This window comes from Canis aureus, chromosome 11 (assembly GCF_053574225.1).
Source record: "Canis aureus isolate CA01 chromosome 11, VMU_Caureus_v.1.0, whole genome shotgun sequence".
Classification (NCBI taxonomy): domain Eukaryota; kingdom Metazoa; phylum Chordata; class Mammalia; order Carnivora; family Canidae; genus Canis; species Canis aureus.
This window is the reverse complement of record NC_135621.1, coordinates 57,649,721-57,670,467: the sequence shown is the minus strand read 5'-3', so window position 1 is coordinate 57,670,467 and position 20,747 is coordinate 57,649,721. Positions and strand designations below refer to the sequence as shown.

General features: G+C 35.7%; 1 protein-coding gene across 7 annotated transcripts in view; it reads left to right on the top strand.

Annotated features, from left to right (window-relative positions):
- The window catches only part of ASB3 (ankyrin repeat and SOCS box containing 3), a 104,286-nt gene that overhangs the window by 64,162 nt on the left and 19,377 nt on the right, over positions 1 to 20,747 (top strand). For 6 of the 7 annotated variants that reach the window (XM_077915382.1, XM_077915381.1, XM_077915376.1 and 3 more), the window contains exons 4-7: positions 2,724 to 2,836; positions 3,430 to 3,565; positions 6,992 to 7,169; positions 9,532 to 9,729. In XM_077915382.1, the coding sequence (XP_077771508.1) occupies positions 2,724 to 2,836; positions 3,430 to 3,565; positions 6,992 to 7,169; positions 9,532 to 9,729 (625 nt within the window). The remainder of the gene's footprint in view (positions 1 to 2,723; positions 2,837 to 3,429; positions 3,566 to 6,991; positions 7,170 to 9,531; positions 9,730 to 20,747) is intronic. The other variant, XM_077915380.1, reaches the window with a different exon arrangement.

Genomic DNA, 20,747 nt, shown 5'->3' with positions numbered 1-20,747 from the left:
AGTCTAATTCTGAAGCCTATTTAGTTTCAGGGGATGTGTTCTTAAAAAGAGCAAATCTTACTTCCTTTAGGATGTTTTTTTCCCTATTCATCCAGGCAACGGTTATTTATTGCCTGTCTTCTGTCTGTATTTGGCACTAAGCATACAAGCAGAATGAGACACAGTTTCTTTTTTTTTTTTTAAGATTTTATTTATTTATTCGTGAGAGAGACAGAGAGAGGCAGAGACATAGACAGAGGGAGAAGCAGGCTCCCTGTGGGGAGCTTGATGTGGGACTCCATCCCAGGACCCCGGGATCACGCCCTGAACTAAAGGCAGGCGCTCAACCACTGAGCCATCCAGGTGTCCCGAGACACAGTTTCTTTCTTCATGGAACATACTTTCTTAGTGGATTAGGAGGCCAGCAAATGGGAAGTTCAAGTCAGATCTTTTTTTGTTTTTTTAATAAACTTTTATTGGATAACATACATTGATATTGCACGGCACCCTGCCTCCTTATTTTGGTAACCTGTTATATAAGGAGAAATAAGTTAATCCACCTTTCCCAAAGGAGAGGCTTTGGTAGTAGATATAAGCTCTAAGTGTACTTTTCTGAACCACTGTTTCTTAATTATTAATCGTTAAATTTGCCTTATATTGAAATAATTAGTGAGCTATAATAATGCTATTTATTTGTTCATGTATTGGTTTTACTCTTTTTACCATTGGGCAATGTTTTCACCAGAGATGCAGATGTCATATATCTTTATGTATTTATGATGTTGAAAACAATTTTTCTGTTTCTCTACTGTAGTGTATTTAACAATCAAAACAAATATTTTTGACTTTCATTTTTGTAAGGTCAGCCTAACTCATGAAAAACAAACATCTTTATCCTGCATCATATATCACTGCCAACAACCTGATAATCTTCAACTCAGGGTCTGGCCAGAGAATGATTTTTGCCGGCGATCTCTGATAATGATGTATGAATTGGATATGAAACAGATTTTCTTCCTTTTCTCTTATGACCTCCACCCAAAATTAGATTGACTTTAGATTGATTATAGACAAATAGCTTGATTATAGACAAAGAACTGTTGTTCTGTTCTTGGTAAAATGCTCTGAATGTTAACTTAGAAAATAAGATATGTTAAACATCTATTACAGTGGTACTGTTTCAACCATGGTGGTTTCTGAACCATCACATTTCTGAAACCTCCTCTGATAAGAGAACTCTGGACTACAGAACTTACGGGGAAACTTTGCTATAAATTCAGTATACAAAACTAATAGAATATCAGTGACGTTATTTATCTTCAGTAATAATGAATATGCTTACCATTTCTTGTTTTCTACTTTTAAATGTTTTATCTTCCCTGTTGTTCTATGTGTGCTAGCGTTTTTCATGTGTGGCCCTTCATTTAAAAGTCTAGTGCCTTTCTAATTTTTGGCTGAAAGTTGTTGATTTCATTTACTTCTTACCTATAACTTTAATAGAAGGAATAAATATATGCTTGAAATGAAATAAAAAAATCATACTTGCTTTTCAAACCACCTTTCTCATTACCAAGCACATGAAGTCAGACCTTCTTATACACTTTCTGATAGCTCTTCCCCAAACTTATAATTCCAAGAAGTCTTAACAGTAGTCTCATACCTACATCATTCACCTTGTACCTTATTTGCTAAAGGTATATTTGTGTGTGTACTTATTTTATCAAGTACTATATACCTCTGTTTTTGGCATTCCATTTTTTTTTTTCCTCCATTAACTCCTCCAGAATCATTGCCACCCTCAGTGCACAGTTTTGTGATAAATAACATTTTGGGAAGTTTAGTCTCACTTGTGTGGTGTATCAACTTAGTGATACACTAAGTTGATACACCTATGTTTTTTCTCACAAGGTAGGATTTATAAATTGTTATATGTATCTGATACTAGGTGACACTTATCTTGGGCTCATGTTAAATTCAGTACATAAGATAAAGTAGAATAATTTGGTGAAATTGGTAAAAGGGTAAACCAGTTTTAGATACCTATGGGCATGCAAACTGTTCTTCAAAGGATCTACTTTAGCATCATCTTGGGAGCCATTAGTTTCAGTTACTGTGGTTAAGTGACATGTAGTTCTTTAATAATACTCTTTAGGTTATGTGGAGTCCCCTTTTCAGATAAGCACAGTTTTACTGTATTGCATTGATACAAAACGTCCTTTTAAACAATCATTATTGTTTATGATGGTAAAAAATATCTATGATGCAGAACTTGTAGTGTTGCTTTTTCGGTTTGCTAGTGACTATTGTTATTTGTGGTCAAATGGTAATAGTAGCAAATCTTTCAATCCTGTTGAAACTGTTCTTCAGTCTGGTGCTGTTTCTTCTGACCTGTTCACCCCTATCCCTCCCCCAATTGCATTTTTAACAAAATAGAAACATCGTCTTCATTAGCATAGAAAATAAAGGTTTGCCTCTTGCTTCTGTTTCCTCTGTATCTCTTAAATAGGATTGAAAATAATTTTGTTTGTTCACAGAAAGGATGGTATATGTTAATAGGTTTGGGCTAAGACAATTGTGATAAATGTTTTGGTATTGCATAGGGAGTATGTGTTTTGATTTCTTGATAGAAATGATCACAGCATTGTGAGTTCCACGGTGAATAAGTGATGAGAACATCACCACAGTGTCCAGTTTACAAACATGCCTTTGTACTGACAATAATTGTTTTGACTGCTGTATTGCAGCTGTTGAAAATGGACAGATAGATGTGTTAAGGCTGTTGCTTCGACATGGAGCAAATGTTAATGGATCCCATTCTATGTGTGGATGGAATGCTTTGCACCAGGCTACTTTTCAGGTAACCTCTGAATTTATTATTTCATTTCCATGTAAATTATGTGTTTTACCCTTTTAAAATGACAGTTCTATACAGTTTTTGCTTCCTACTTGCCTGTGATTTATGATGGTTAGTGCAGTACAGAAAAGGCAGTCTAAATGCTAATGATCATTCTGAATAAGCCAACTGCTCTAGTAGTTCCAGCAGCTTTGGGCTTCAGGGATTATCTGAGTTTTTCATATGTTGATAGCATAGTTAAGAGACCAACAGAATATTTGGAATATAAGTTGATAAGGAGCAATGGCGCATTTTATTTATAACAGTGTGTTTAGAAATTGTGGTAACTCTTTAGTGCTTGGGATAGCAAACTAGTTTTACAGGCTTTAAACGAATTATAATTCTTAGAGATCAGTGTTTGATCTGTTTATGTTTAATGGGCCAACTAAAGGTATAGAATAATCTGATTGTTTAATACTTCCTTCCCATTGAACAATATAGTTAAAAAAAATTTTCCTTTAGTGAGGATGAAAAAAACCCAAAACATAGCAATAAGAAAAGAGATACCTTCTATTTGCTTTGTTTTCTCCCATTTAAAATATGAATCTGTGCTTTAGGAAAATGCTGAGATCATAAAATTGCTTCTTAAAAAAGGAGCAAACAAGGAATGCCAAGATGACTTTGGAATCACACCTTTATTTGTTGCTGCTCAGTATGGCAAGCTAGAAAGCTTGAGCATACTTATTTCATCGGGTAAGATTAATCCATTAGCCTTTGCACTGTTAAGATCTTGAGTTTTAACTGTGTGTCCTCCTAGGAAGTATAATTCTTGACCAGATATAAATCAGGTTGTGAAATGTATGGTTTTATGTTAGTGGTAAATAAGAGTACATACGTGTTGATTTATAAGCCTGGTTACTAAGTGTCTATTACTAACATAATGTGGTGCACAGCTACTAATTTATCTGAGGAGGAACATAATGATCTATCACCAAAGCAGGTTTATTGGCAAGTTGAATGATGGGTCTTTTCTCGCTTATGGGGACCTAAGCAGTTCCAACTTTCTAGGGCATAAGACTATATAATCTTAATTAATTTATTAGGTAGCTATTTTGTTTGTTTGTTTTTTAAAGATTTTATTTATTTATTCATTAGAAACACACACAGAGAGAGAGGCAGAGACATAGGCAGAGGGAGAAGCAGGCTCCATGCAGGGAGCCCGATGTGGGACTCGATCCCGGGACTCTAGGATTACGCCCTGGGCCAAAGGCAGGTACCAAACCGCTGAGCCACCCAGGGATCCCCTAGGTAGCTATTTTGTATATTAAACCTTCGAGTTGTATGTTTTGATGAATTGTATGATTATTTGAATGGTTTTGTTTGAAAGCTTGTTTACACTTTATGATGTTAATAGCAACATAAAATTGCTAAGGGTTTCTTTGTGACAAACATTACACATTGGAGAAGATGATGTTGAGGTGGCATTCTTATGCTGTATGACATTTCTGTGACCAGGAATGTTTGTTATGTAAGGGCTTTTAAATTCCTCCAAACACTGTGTATTCACTCACAGTAAATAACCTGATGAAGCATGGATAGTTAAGAGTAGATGGGAAATACACTAGATTTGCCAGTAGGACAAAAAATTTTTAAAAAATACCTACCCTTTTTATATATGTCTGTCATACTTAGATTTTTCATAAATTACCTCCAAGGGTGCCTGGGTGGCTCAGTTGGTTAAGTGTATGACTCTTGATCTTAGCTCAGGTCTTGATTTCAGGCTCATGTGAGTTCAAGCCCCATCCCATGTTGGGTGCATGGAGCCTACTTAAAAAAAAAAAGTTACCTCCAAATATATGAAACAAAGTTTATTTAGACAGCAAAGTACATAGTTTCTTATTTCTTCTTTCTCTTTACAAACTTCAAATGCTCAAGTTGAAGTTTGGAGCAAAGAAAAAAAATTTTTTTAAGATATTTATTTGAGGGAGAGGGAGAGAGAGAGAGACAGAGCATGAAAAGGGGGAGGGAGGGAGAGGGAAAGGGAGAAGCAGACTCCCCACTGAGCAGGGAGCCTGATGTGGGGCTCAATACCAGGACTCTGAGATCAGGGGCACCTGGGTGGCTCAGTGGTTGAGCGTTTGCCTTTGGCTTGGGTCATGATCCCGGTCCTGGGATTGAGTCCTGCATGTGCTTAACCAGATTGAGCGACCTAGGTGCCCTGGAGCGAAGAAATATTAAGTGCCAAATTAAGGTATCTGTTACAAATATTGAGTCTTAGCATTGAGAGGAATCTTCAAAATCTCTTATTTAAACATGTATGTTTTTATTTTATTTTATTTTTTAAAGATTTTATTTATTCATTCATGAGAGACACAGAGAGAGAGAGGCAGAGAGAGAAGCAGGCTCCGTGCAGGGAGCCCGATGTGGGACTTGATCCTGGGACTCCAGGATCACGCCCTATGCCAAAGGCAGGTGCTCAACCCCTGAGCCATTCAGGTGTCTCAACATGTATGTTTTTAGATTGAGAATCATAGGTCCTGAGTGTTTAAGTGCCTTGCCAAAGATCTAGAAAATATTTACTGGCAGAATTAGGGCTTAGAAACAGGTTTTCTTCTCATGTGACTTGTCTTCCTGAGGTTGTCCTAATTCATTTTATGGCTTTCAGTCCTTTAAGTTCTAAGTATTAGTGTGTAACTAATATTTAGAATAAAAGGTTAAACAGCACCTTAATGACTGTTTCTTCAGGCCTAGCATGTCTCCCAGAATACTCCATTTTATTTTGTTCTTTAATGCTAGGCACCTGTTTTGTTTTGCTTTGTTCCTTTCTTCCCCCCCCTCTGAATAGTTATGAACAGCAAATTGAAAAAGCTATGTAGGTATGTTTATAATGCAGCTTTATGTTCCTAACTTGTTAAAATTATTTTCTTTTCAGTGGATTATCTGTCATTTTCCTAACTTTTCTTCCTGTAATTTTAGAGATCCTGGTTCCTTGTTCTTTTTGATAGTTTGAAAGTTTCAATCAAAATGAAATATTGCTTAAAACGGAAAGTTAAGTAGATTTCTTTCTCGACTTAGTCTTTTCTCAGTAATTAGTGTTCCCTTCTTTCTGAGGCTGATGGTAGGTGAAGCATCCACCTTGTATAAGTCAGGAACATTCTACTTGTCTGAATGTCTTGAGTGTCCATTTGGAATTTCTGCAAGTTCCATAAAATCCCTTAATTCACTATTTGTGTTTTGCATAGTTTTTATCTATCTCAAGGCTGTGGTTTATTCCAGGTGCATTTATGGAACATCCTTTCAAAAAGATAGTTTTTTCCCTTGTTTTGAAGAGGACTTTTCCACTGAGACATATTAGAGAAATTTAAAAATTCTCACAGTCATGTAATGACACCATACTTAGCATATTTAACACACTTTGTCAATGAGAAAAATTGAGGGAAATTAAAAAAAATTGAGGGAAATTAGCTATTTTTAAAACCTTCAGAAAAAGTGGTCACTTTCAACTTTTTTACATCTTAATGCACTGCCATTTAAATAATTGATTAATTTTTGTTTTTTTAAAATCATCTCAGAAACCCATTTAACTAGACATTTTCCCTTTCATTATAAGGTTCTATCATGCTATGGTCATGAAGAAAAGAGATATAATGAAGAATATAGTCAACATTAGTTTTAAGGCATAGCCACAAGGTATATCATACCTAGGGGAATTTTTTTTTCATAGATCTCAGCCTGAATTGATTAATGGCATTTATAATGTCTTATAATTTAGATTTCTCCTCTTTTTCTGTAATAATCAAACATGTTATCCATATTTGATGGTTTGCATTTTTCCCTTTTCAATGATTACTTATTGGGCCCACAGAGTACTTGCTGGAGCACAGATTGGAATGAAATGAATCCTTCATTGAATAAGATTTTTGTTTTAACTTAAAAATGAATTCTAAAATACTAATCACTTGTTTCCTTGTTAACATAAAAGCACATTTTTTTTTTAAGCACAATTTAAATGATTACCAGCAAACATGGAAAATCAGTGTTTATACAACAGTATCCACTGGGGTTGGAAAAACTATTGTACTATAAAACCTTTTTAAGACAGCTGTTTTGAAATTTATGTTAATCACTTTTCCCCCCCATAAATTAGGATTATCTGTTAAATGTTATATTTTGTATTAGGTGCAAATGTTAATTGTCAAGCATTGGACAAAGCTACTCCCTTGTTCATTGCTGCTCAAGAGGGCCACATAGAATGTGTCGAGCTTTTGGTGTCCAGTGGTGCAGATCCTGATCTTTACTGTAATGAGGACAATTGGCAGTTACCTATTCATGCAGCTGCACAAATGGGCCATACAAAGTAAGTATTAAAAGAGAAAATTAAAATGGTATCATAATCAAAAGGTAATAAGGAATAAATCTTCTGGGCCAGGCCCTTTGTTTCTAGGCAAAATCCTTGGTATTCCCTTCTCTGCCAACCTACTGTATGAATAGCCCTACCCCCATGTATCCCCTGTGCAACCCCAGCTCCTCTTAGTCTTGTGTGAGCAGAGTGGCTACAGACGGAATTTTGGGGCATCCTCAGGGTGTTAAGTCTTTCCTTTGATTGCTCAAGCTGTGGCCATGCTCTTCTCTGCTCTGGTTTTATTCCAGGTGTCTTTAGTTCTTGATCCATTGACCTTATTCAACTTAGTTATGATACCTCCCTGACCCCAGAAAGCTTTTGAATTTTTGACCCCTTTTGGGTCGAGTCTTTCTTTTGTTTGGGTTTTACAGTTCTCCCCATCTTGATCCTTTTACTGGACTACTTCTCTTTATCTGATCTCAAGTCCAGCTTGATTCTTTTCCCTCCTTCTATTACTCTTTTTCCTTAGCCAAAAATTTTTTTGAATTTTTTTCTGTTTTCTGGAGAGAGGAAGACTAAAAGAAAGTTGGAACTCCATGAAATTGGGGGTTCCAGGAATCTTTGAAGCTAATGACCTGGTTATACCTGTGAGAATATGGTAGCCCATCTTAACATAAATAGACAATGAATAGCTTTAAAAATATATGTTTAAAGTATTTAGAGTCATAATTCTAAACTGTTTTATAGTTGTTTAAAAATAGTAGAGAAATTGTCATTACTTATGATTGCAACCAAATTCTGTAATTTGGTTAGTTTGCCACTAGGTGGCACAGTATTTTACTGTTTCCTCAAAGATATTTGTAAGTATTTTTGCATCTTGTATAATTTTTCCAACTCATTTTTAAAAGTTAAACCCATTTATTAAGGGACATTAAACAGATTCTTTATTTTAACAGAATGCTTAGGTTTTAAGATTTGGTATTTTTCTTAAAATTCTTGGTTGTTATTTAAACATAAGTGTTAGGTGCAATTATATGATAAACTTTACATTGATACCAAAACCCTCTTGGGAGTTGTCCTCAATTTTGGGAATTCTGTTTGTCATGACAGTTTCTTCCATAGACTACTTCTAGTGTAACGCCTTCTGTGAGTTTAAATTCTACTTAAATGTTATCATCTTAAGCCTACCTTACAAAAGGAAAGTAGCTTTGGAGTAAACCTGCCTTTCTTTTCCCAGAAAGAGGGGGGATTTCATAGCTGACCTATCCTTACAGGTTCTTATTTTATTTTATTTTTTTTTTAAGATTTATTTATTCATGATAGACACAGAGAGAGAGAGGCAGAGACACAGGCAGAGGGAGAAGCAGGCTCCATGCTGGGAGCCCAAAGTGGGACTCGATCCCGGGACTCCAGGATTGTGCCCTGGGCCAAAGGCAGGCGCTAAACCCCTGAGCCACCCAGGGAACCCCAGTTTTATTTTTAAACTTTAGAAGAGTAGACTAGTCCTTTCTTTCCAGCTGAGTCCTGGAAGCAAGTTTACAAATAATTTAGGAACTTAGGTTTTAATGATTTTCTTTTGGACTTCCTCTACTTAGCAACCAGTTTCTTTATAAATCTGCCTTAGTTTTTAAAGAGCTCATATTCTTTTCAGATAATAGAATATTTTAGCAGAAGTTTTTATTTCCTCCTCATGAAAATACTATTCACTTTATGTTACTCACCATCTTTAAAAATTCTTATTAATGAGAAAAAGAAAACTTTAGTTTTATTTAACAAAAGTAAAAGTTGGGACGCCTGGGTGGCTCAGTGGTTGAGTGTCTGCCTTTGGCTCAGGGCGTGATTCCAGTCCTGGGATCGAGTCCCACATTGAGCTTCCTGCGAGGAGCCTGCTTCTCCCTCTGTGTCTCTCATGAATAAATAAAATCTTTAAGAAAAAAGAGCTCAACACTTAAAAAAAAAAAGTAAAACTTTTTTCCTTTAAGAAGGAAAATTATTTTCTTGATATAAACTTATATCTGGTATAATGAAGTTTTAAATTACTGGATCCTAAAATATGTAACAGAAAATTTGATTTGGGGGGAGTAGGTGATGGTGGTGTCAAGGTAAATAGTGAAAAAATAAGGACAACCTGTTCCCTGTTTACTTATGGTAATATTATTTAATTCTGTTTTAGATATATGTAAGGACCTTTGTATAAAGAAAGCAACAGTAGTAAGGGTAACATTTTGGAGTGTACAACTTGTAATAATTTAATGTAGGTAGGATACAGAAAGACTTTAAATCAATCAGTGGGTGACTCTTAACATATGTGTTGTAGAAATGTTGCCTGTATTCATGTACATATACATTAAATGCTCCTGAATTTGTGTGGTTACAGAATCTTGGACTTATTAATACCCCTTACCAATCGCGTTTGTGACACTGGGCCAGACAAAGTGAGTCCCGTTTATTCAGCAGTGTTTGGAGGGCATGAAGAGTGCCTAGAAATGTTACTACAGCATGGCTACAGTCCAGATGCCCAGATGTGTCTCATCTTTGGATTCAGTTCTCCCATGTGTATGGCTTTCCAAAAGGAGTATGTATTTTTGCTGTATTTTTATTCTTTTTTGCTATATGGAGATGTATTTCCAAGTGATCTTCTTCTTTGATGAAACTTAATATCTCACATTGCTAAATTATTGACTTAAAAACAACCCTCTAGGATGTACCTTATTCTGCCAAAGTACAGTAAAAATGAAGTGATAATGTCAGGTTTTTTTCTCTTCTCTTTTTGGATATGGATTATATTTTTAACTGTAGCAACTTTAGAGAGTACTTTCAGTGTATTAAAGTAAATGGAGGGTGGGGCGCCTGGCTGACTCCGTTAATGGAGTGCCTAGAAATGTTGCATCTCTTCATCTCTTGGGGTTGTGGGTTTAAGCCCCTTGTTGTTAAGTGTAGAGACTACTTAAAAATAAAACATTAAAAAATAAATTTCTTTGGTAATTCTTGGTTTTTAAGACAATTCAAGAATTAAAACATTAAGTCATATGATGAGGATCTAATATATAACATGATGACTATAGTTGATAACACTGTATTGTGTAAATGAAATTTGCTAAGAGAATAGAATTTAAACTCTCGCTAAAAAAAAGGTAAATATGTGACGTGATGGATGTGTTAATTCGATGGGGGGGGAATCCTTTCACAGTGTGTATATTTAGGGATTATTATGTTGTATGTTTTAAATATCTTAAAATCTTTTTTGTAAATTATACTTTAGCTGGGGGATGTAAAAAGAATTAAAATGACTTTATCAAAGCATTGATTGTGTTTAAGTTATTTACCATTCGAAATTTGTAAGACTTGTTCTTAGCCTAAAAATGAAACTTTAGTTTTGTAAATATTATTGTACTTTTGATGTATTTAGTATGTGGCATTTCTTTATGTGAGTCAGGGTAATTAAAAAGTAAAATGTTTGTTTTGCTAATAATCTTCTGTGATCCTGTAAAGTAGAATAAATTAAGAATTACTGATGTTTTATTAGCTTCTGGCCAGTACTTGTCTATAAGACTCCTAAGGCCTTAAAGTGGATAGTAAGAATAAGGCTATGTCCATCTATTAATGGAATGGAATGGAATATGCAGATAGACACTCTTGTTTTTAATGACACAGAAGAGGTTGTAAGCATACCCCAGATTTCATTGGCTCTCCTGAATTTACTATTATGGACAGCTCTCCACAATTTAATTGAAATATCTATCAAAATTTATTTACTAAGCTTTTCGTTCTAGCATTTTAAAATATTTGCTCTTTAAAATAGTAGTTCATTTCATTTTTTCTGAATGTAAGCTTCTAGATATATGTTGTAGTCTGAATATTTGGGGCTTTGCTGAATCTGAGTATCTGGGACCTACTCTATGCATCACTTTCATGATTTCATAGTAGTTTGTTGTGTAACCCTTCAAGTTTTGTCTTTCTTAACACTTCTGGTTTTTCTTAAGTAGGGTGGCATTGATGACTTTAGTTGTTTTAATTGTCTGTCTTTATATGTATCTATCTCCATTATATTTTATTATTAGGTCAGACTTTTACTTTTAAAAAATTATATTAGAACATAATGGTTTCAGATAGTTTGTATGTGTCTTTTTCCAATGTAATGATAGTCTTTTCTGGCCTTCATTTTACCTTTTGGAGGAATAGCAGCTAAGCTCATGCCTCATCAGGTACTGAGTGTAGTTTGATTTTTTTTTTTTTTTTTAAGATTTTATTTACTTATTCATGAGAGAGACACAAAAGAGAGAGAGGCAGAGACATAGGCAGAGGGAGAAGCAGGCTTCTTGTGGGGAGCCCGATGTGGGACTCCATACCAGGACTCCGGGATCATGCTCTGAGCCGAAGGCAGATGCTCAAGCACTGAGCCATCCAGGCATCCCAAATGTAGTTTGAATTAAACTATATGACTCAGTGGCCCTATTAATCCTGAAACACCTTAAAATTAAGGTTTTCTGGCCTGAAGAATCGGGTAAATTGAACCCTATGGGACAGAGAGTGTGAGGGGAATTCTGGAGAAGAGAGCTGGAGAAGGGCACTGCCTGATACTCTATAAATCTGCGTAAATCCCAAGGTCACCCCAGGCTTTGAGTGACAGTCCCAGATTATTGAAAATAAGATTTAAACTGTTACCCAAGTCTCAGAGTAACCCCTGAGTGGCACATTTCATGGGACCAGACTCAAAATAGCATAGCAAAGGCTTTGAAGATTGAATTGACATTGGAACCTCAGTCTGTAGAACGTGAAACAGAAATTGCAATCTAAACTGACTAGGTTATATACCTGCTAAAATAAACAAGCAAAAGTCAGTATTCTTCTAAGGATTATAACAGGACACAGGGCACAGAGCCTACACAATAATAACATCATAATATCTAGGATATAGTCTAAAATTACTTGACTTGTGAGGAACCAGTTAACTTTACTCAGTTTTCAGAGGAAAAGAATTAACAGGTGTCAAACCTGAGATAATTTAGCTATTGGAAATATCAAGTAATTGAAAGCAGCTATTATGATGTGCTATTTAAAGTAAACACACTTGAAATAAATGGAAAGGTAGAAATTCTCAACTGAGAAATAAAAACTGTAGAAGAGGAGGCACGTAGAGATTTTATAACTGGAAAATAGAGTATCTGAAATGAAAATTTCTCTACCTGGGCTCTATAGCAGAAGGGAACTGACAGAGGAAAGAGTCAATTTAACTTGAAGTTAAACCAATAGAAATTATCCAAACAGAAGAACAGAAAGAAAAGATTGGGGGAAATAAAAAAGGACAGAGCCTTAGGGTCCTGAGGGACAATTTCAACGGGTTGACATTTATGTTATTAGAGTCCAGAAAAAGAGGGGAGGTTGTTACAGGAAAATTATGTGAACTCATAATGGCAAAAGCTTCCCAACATTGGATAAAAGATAAACATTTATAGATTTAGCAAGTTCAGTAAACTGATACAGGATAAAGCCAAAAAAAAAAAAAAAAGGGGGATGATCAAACTGCTGAAAATTGAGTAAAGAAGCAGCAGTATGCTGTACAGTGGTCCTTCGTCACAGACATGAGCTAACAAGCTTTGTTTTTGCTACTCTTGGAAGTTTGCTCTGTGAAGTGACCCTATAGACCACAATTGAAATCCGGTTTGGTGGCTTTAAAAGGGCTTATCAGCTATTTTTTTTTAAAAGATTTTATTTATTTATTCATGAGAGACACACACAGAAAGAGAGAGAGGCAGAGACACAGGCAGAGGAAGAAGCAGGCTCCATGCAGGGAGCCCGACGTGGGACTTGATCCTGGGTCTCCAGGATCACACCCTGGGCTGAAGGCAGCGCTAAACCGCTGAGCCACCCAGGATTTTCTTCCTATGTAGGAGCTTTTAATTGGACCAAATGTGTTCTTAATTAATAAGGTAGATTTTTTTTCAGTTAGAAAAGTCATTGGAAGATACTATTTACTAACCTATAGGAAAAAAGCTTAAAACATCAAAATACTCATTTTATGAGGGTACATAGTCTTTCTATTTGACTTTTCACTTGTTTGCCTGGGACTCATGGCAATAGACTTAATTTTGAGACATCTTGGTCATTATTACTTACTTTGTGGGGAATTTAATTGAAGGGGAAACCTTTCCCAAGGGACTAAATCTGAGCGATGGTAGTATCACAATCACATATGCTCACATTTAATATGTGTATGTAAAGGAGTTGACTTTAGTACATTGTACAAATTTTGGCCCATAGTAAAAAAATATCAAGATTAATTTTCTCCCTGCCATCTTCCTTTTCTCTAGAAAACAATATCAATTAGAATTTAATCTCTAGGGACGCCTGGGTGGCTCAGTGGTTGAGCGTCTGTCTGCCTTTAGCTCAGGGCGTGATCCTGGAGTCCCAGGATCGAGACCCACATCAGGCTCCCTGCATGAAGCCTGCTTTTCCCTCTGCCTGTGTCTCTGCCTCTCTCTCTCTCTGTCTCTCATGGATAGATAAATAAAATCTTAAAAAAAATAAAAATAATATAGAGATTAAAAATTTTTAAAAAGATTTTATTTATTTATTCATGAGAGACACAGAGAGAGAGGGAGGGGCAGAGATATAGGCAGAGGGAGAAGCAGGCGCCAATGTAGGGAGCCCGATATGGGTCTCGATTCCCCGGACTCAAGGATTACACCCTGGACCCAAAGGCAGGCGCTAAACTGCTTAGCCACCCAGGGATCTCCTCTATACTAATTTATATTAGCTAATTAATGTCTGCTATTAGTTTACATGTCAGTCACTGTACATGCAGTGTGAGAATCATTGGATTATTTTGGAACTCCATATAAAACTTCGCTTATCAAACAAGAAAGGTGTCATTTTCCCAGTAGGTTTTGTTTTAGTATATCAAGAGGGTAACTTAGCCGAGTGTCTGGGGGAAAAAAAACAATATTGAAAAATTTGTTAATTTTTTGTTATTTCTTTCAGTAGGTATGTATCTTAAAATTTGAATTCTAAGGGGCACCTGGCTGGCTCAGTTGAAAGAGCATGCTACTCTTCATTTTGGGATTGTGAGCTTAGGCCCCACGTTGGGTATAGAGATTACTTAAAAATAAAATTTTAAAAAGAAAAAAAGATTTGGGTTCTCTACAGTCACACACAAAAATTAATTAGAATTGCCATTTAAAAAGAAAGGATAAGGGACGCCTGGGTGGCTCAGTGGTTTAGCGTCTGCCTTCAGCCCAGGATGTGATCCTGGGGTCCTGGGATCGAATCCCACATTGGGCTCCCTGCATGGAGCCTGCTTCTCCCTCTGCATATGTTTCTGCCCCCCGCCCCCGTGTCTCTCATGAATAAATAAATAAAATCTTTAAAAAAAAAAAATAAAAAGAAAGGATAATTGCATATAATTTTCATTTAAAAATAACTATTGTTTTTCTATATGAAACAATATATGAATTTTCTTTATTCCATTTACCAACTATTAATAAGAATTTGAGTTAATTTGGAAGACTATTTTCTGAAATTATTATTAGATACTCAAATTTTCAGAGATTAGGTAAGAGATAATGAGGTTAGTGGTGTAAGTTTTGAAATTTTTATAGCAGCCATATGTTCTTATAATAATGTTAGTTTGATTTTTGCATTTGTGTGTTTTTTGGTATTTCTCTGAGATCTAGAAATTTAGTATTTGTGGCCCTTCTTGGACTGTTGCCCTATTGTGTTTCAGTGAAGTTTGATCTGCTTTTACAAATAGTACGATGAATATAGAAAGGTGATGAAAATAATAAATATAAATAATGGCTCTGGGTTTTAAGTTTTCCCTTCTTACTGTTTTCTGCTTCATTCAGACAAGTTAACTTTTTAGCTCAGGATTTTGAAACATTTTTGTTCTGTATCCCTTTGAGAGTATAAGCTTCCATTTGAGGCAATGATCTTTAGCTCTTTTCACCACTGCAAGGCATAATGGAAAGGTATTTCCTCCACCACTGTACAAAAAACAATCTTGTCCTTTGGGGCTAAAAAGTTAACAGTTGTAGTGACATGAAAGCCGTTCTTTGAAAAGCATAGTTAAGTAATTCAGCTCAAATGAGAAAATACAAGAAAAAGACTCCTTTAACTGGAGTGGGTGAAGGAGGAAGGAAGTACAGTACAATTTGAACAAATGTCAGTGCCTTTTATATATGACTGTAGAACATGATCGTGGCATAACTGACTTGATTTTGTCTAATTGATAGTGATCATTGTTATCATATTAGTTTTCTAGAAATTGTGCCTACTCTCATGATCATATCACACCTGACAACCTAATGTCTTCATTTTGTTTTCAACTGTTGGCTGGGAGCCATTCAGTAAAACTGACTATATGACCTTTTGATAATTCAGCTAATAAGTTGGTTAGATGTTTTGTTGGCTAATTGGACATAAAATGCTCAAGATGTTTGCCTGCTTCTGTTTGTTTAAAAGAAGTCTTGTTAACATGTTGAATTTCCTTTTATTGTGCTTCTGTTATCAGGATACTGTTTCTGTACACATTTTGAATTTCAAAGAGCAGAATGATGATAAAGGTACAACCCTAAAATAAGGGCTAGACACTTTTTTAGTTTTTAAACTTCTCTTAGTATCTGTTCATTTTCACTGTTTTATAACAGTGTCACAATTAGCTCTTGATACTTACGTTAAGTAAGATGAACTAGGGATCCCTGGGTGGCGCAGCGGTTTGCCACCTGCCTTTGGCCCAGGGCCCGATTCTGGAGGCCCAGGATTGAATCCCACGTCAGGCTCCCTGCATGGAGCCTGCTTCTCCCTCTGCCTCTCTATCTCTCTGTGTGACTATCATAAATAAATAAAAAATTAAAAAAAAAAGTAAGATGAACTATTTAATTCCTAGGCTCTTTGAGAGTTTCCTAGTTCTTCATTGGGCTTTTTTTTTTTTTTTTTTTTTTTTTTTTTGAAATGAAAAATTTTTTTTTTTTATTGGTGTTCAATTTACTAACATACAGAATAACACCCAGTGCCCGTCACCCATTCACTCCCACCCCCCGCCCTCCTCCCCTTCTACCACCCCTAGTTCGTTTCCCAGAGTTAGCAGTCTTTATGTTCTGTCTCCCTTTCTGATATTTCCCACACATTTCTTCCCCCTTCCCTTCTTTTCCCTTTCACTATTATTTATATTCCCCAAATGAATGAGAACATATAATGTTTGTCCTTCTCCGACTGACTTACTTCACTCAGCATAATACCCTCCAGTTCCATCCACGTTGAAGCAAATGGTGGGTATTTGTCATTTCTAATAGCTGAGTAATATTCCATTGTATACATAAACCACATCTTCTTTATCCATTCATCTTTCGTTGGACACCGAGGCTCCTTCCACAGTTTGGCTATCGTGGCCATTTCTTCATTGGGCTTGAGTGAAGTAATAAGGGAATCACATACTTATGTCCATGTAACTTATAATTTAATCAAGGGTTATCTAAGCCCTAGTGTCTTTTGTTGCTCAATAATATATGATAATCAAGCTCATGTAGAATACTGAAGTTGCTTGTGTTTCTTTCTGGAGCTTACACATATATTTGAGACTTTCTTAATAGCTTTCTCAAAAGCTCAGGGCATGCTGACAAAGTTTATGATCATTCATTTCATTTTGTGTTTATTATTTGCCATATAAATGATAGTTTTGTTAGAAAAGGGTCTATAGGGATTCCTGGGTGGCGCAGCAGTTTAGCGCCTGCCTTTGGCCCAGGGCGCGATCCTGGAGACCCGGGATCGAATCCCACGTCGGGCTCCCGGTGCATGGAGCTTGCTTCTCCCTCTGCCTGTGTCTCTGCCTCTCTCTCTCTCTGTGTGACTATCATAAATAAATAAAAATTAAAAAAAAAAAAAAGAAAAGAAAAGGGTCTATAAATGTAGTAGTAGGGAGTTACGTAAGCCTTTTAGGAGTGTGCTCTTGTTCAAACCAAGGCTGATAACTGGTTTTCCAATGTGTATTTTGTAGAATAGTAATTCTATAGGTTGTTAATAGATATTCCATAGGACATAAGGGGTTCTATAGTTAATTAAGTCCAGGAAACACAGGGTTGAGCAGTGTTCACTAAATTTTTTTCCTGAAAGGCTTCTAAGAGTTTTTCTTATGGGGTTGTCTGTGAATTCCTAAAGAAGAGAATGAATCTACATAAGTTTGAAAAGTTTGAAAATAGGATGAACTTAGGTTTACTATAAATATACTTTTGTTCTTGTGTTTATAGACTTTTGGGGGCATTTTAAACTCTATTATGCTTTATTCAGATTAACAATTGGACCTGTTAAAAAAATTCAACTGAGTAAATTTGAAGATCTTAATTGGCTTTATTAAATGATTCATGAATCTGGCAGCATCCCATCTAGCAAATAGAGGGGATCATCACTGAACTAGACAAAAAAGGTTTTTAAAGGCAGAAAGCATAAAAAAGGAGACAGGAACTTATTATCAAGGAATGCATTATTTAGGCAAGGTTGCCTTCCTAAGGGAATGAAGATCCATCAGTAAGTTTTCTAAAATTGACCAGAAAATTCCATGTTTTCCGGTTAAAGGTCACATTCCTTAGGATGTTGAAACTACAGTTAGGTTAGGTTTTAAGTCTTGGTTTACTGACTTGGGACTTTAACCCAGGCGATGCCATGCCTGTGATTTTCTTTTTAACAGATCCATTTCTTTAATTTTAAAGATATTTCTTCTGGGGACCCCTGGATGGCTCAATCAGGAGAGATATTTCTTCTGGGGGGAAAAAAAAAGATTCTTCTGAGATGTGTCTAGAGGTTGAAGACATTTTGGCGTTTAATTAAAAAATGTAACTAGCATATTTTATTATTATTTTTTCTAGCACACTTTTAAAAAATAAATTCATCATATAGTTCTCTCTTTTCTGACCTTACTGTATGCCATATAGGGTTTCTCAAATATTTTCATTATGAAGCCTTTGTCATATGGATCATTTTTAGGGTCTAGTGTTCCATGGAACATACTTTGGGAAACATAAATCTGGCCTTAAAGTATCCCTCAATTTCATTTGACTATTTCATGAAGCGTTCAGTTTTCATAATAGTTAGAGGAGAGCTGTCTCATATATTTGCCATCATATTCACTGTAGATTTTGGTTTGATGTTACACCCATACCACCAGTTACCATCTCATGACTAAGCTTCAATTTTTGTGTCTAGAATGGAGATAATGATAGATCTTACTTCTTAGGGTTGTTATGAGGATGAAGGCAAATCTTCCATGTAACACATTTAACATAGTGCCTGGTACAGAATAAATACTAATTTTGTTATTAAAAGGAATTGTATGTGCATATGTTTCTCCTACATTTTAGAGATGAATGACTTGTCTTTTGGCCTTGTTCTTAAAATTAGAGATGAATGACTTATCTTTTGGCCTTGTTCTTAAAATTTTCTTAGCAGGAGCCACATGCCTGGGTGCTATATTGAAATTTTAATAAGAAAGCCACTAATTGTTTTGTAGTTTTTTCTGAACAGAAAATGGCTGGAGAACCCATCTGTAGCATTTAATCTAATGGCTTGCATTTAGGGCTTTCATTTACCTTTGTATTCTATAGCAAAAATGTGTTTCAAGAGCTAAATCATTAAGAGCTAAAGTATCTGTGGTTCGGCTATTGATGGTTTCAGAGCACTAGATGGAAGAATTCAGCCAGTCCCTGAATTGCACATGTAAACACTCATGCCTTGAAAATTGCCAGGCTTCTTGAGAATTATATATCACATTTGTAGTGAAGCAGTTTCTCATAGTTTACCTGCATATTTATTGGAACTTGTTCAGCAGTCCATGTGTAGCTTGTCTGTTCAATAGTAGAAGCAGCAAGGAATAACTGCAGGCAAAATAATGAGAGCCTAGTCAAATGAGGTCAAAGTGGTTGAAATAAATTGGTGATAACTGTTCAGAACCATCCGTCAGAAGTATATCTTTCAGCATTTCTTGTAGTACAAGACTGCTGGCAACTGATTTCTCAGCTTTCCTATATCTGAAAAAGAACCAGAGGAAAAAATACATACATACAGGGCTGTTTTCAAGAATAATAATATGAATGATAGACCTCTCATCAGGAAAAATAGTGAGATGGTAGACAGGCAAAAAGGCTATTAATTTTTATAAAGAAATTTTAGAGGGGGCTCCTGGGTAGTAGAATTGGTGTAGACTCAAGCTGAGCGCAGAGTGCGACGCCATGGTACCACTCAGGGCTCATCCTAAGATCACGACCTGAGCTAAAACCAAGAGTTGAATGTCCAACTGACACTGCCACCCAGGCACTCCTCAATATTTTTTTTCTCCTTATTATGTAAATAGCTAAAAGTAAGGCAAATACTGTTTAAAATTTTAACTAAAGAAAAGCACAGAGATCCCTGGGTAGCTCAGCAGTTTAGTGCCAGCTTCGGCCCAGGGCGTGATCCTGAGGTCTTAGGATCAAGTCCCACATCAGGCTTCCTGCATGGAGCCTGCTTCTCCCTCTTCCTGTGTCTCTGCCTCTCTCTCTCTCTCTGTGTGTGTGTCTCATGAATAAATAAATAAAATCTTTAAAAAAAGAAAAGAAAAGCACAAATTGGAGATTGAATGACATAGGTTTTTAAAAATATACATCAGTTAGTAACAGTGTACTTATGTATTTGGTTTTTTTTAACTGCCTTTAAAACTTTGATTTCAAATTGTATACATAAGTCCTCAGAAGTCGTTGGTTTCATATGACAGTGGCTTAAGCATTTTATATTTGTTTTAACTGTAATTTTTATGCCTTTTTTACTCAGATTCCATAATACTATGATTGAGATATTTTTTTAATTTATAGTTGTTTAAAATAGTATTAATGTCAGTTTCAAAGGGAGAATGATTTATTTTGTTTTTTTTTTTTGTTTTTTTTGTTTTTTTTTTTATTTATTTATTTTTTTATTTTGTTTTTATTTGCTTGAGAGAGAGAGAAGAGTGAGAAGGGAGGAAGGGAGAGAGAGAGAGAGAGACAGAGACAGAGACAGAGACAGAGAGAGCACAGAGGGAGAAGGAGAAGCAGACTGCCCACTGAGCAGAGAGCCCAGGACCCTGGGATCATGATTTGAGCTGAAGGCAGACACTTAACTGACTAAGCCACCCAGGTACCCCAGGAGAATGATTTTATAACATTTTTTCTTTGACAGTTGTGTACATAGTAAACATACTTTTTACTGAGCTTTGTTATAGTTGAAATTGTAGCATAAACAGTTTTTAAAATATGGTCACACAGCCATCATGATTGCAGTTTTTAATGATTATATCATATTCTATATTTATCCACTCCTCTGTTAAACATTTAGGTAATTTCTCTCTTTTTAAAGTCTGTTACAGATAACACTATTGTTAACATTGTACAGATAGGATATAATATCAAAATATCATTTTGATTTTGTCTTGTATAAATTCCCAAGATTTATATTTATTCTATTTTATTTATTTATTTTTTAAAGTAGGTTCCACTCCCAACATGGGGCTTGAACTTGACCATGAGATCAAGAGTTGCATGCTCTACTGACTAACCCAGCCGTGCACCCCTATTATGTTTTATTCTAATTTAATTA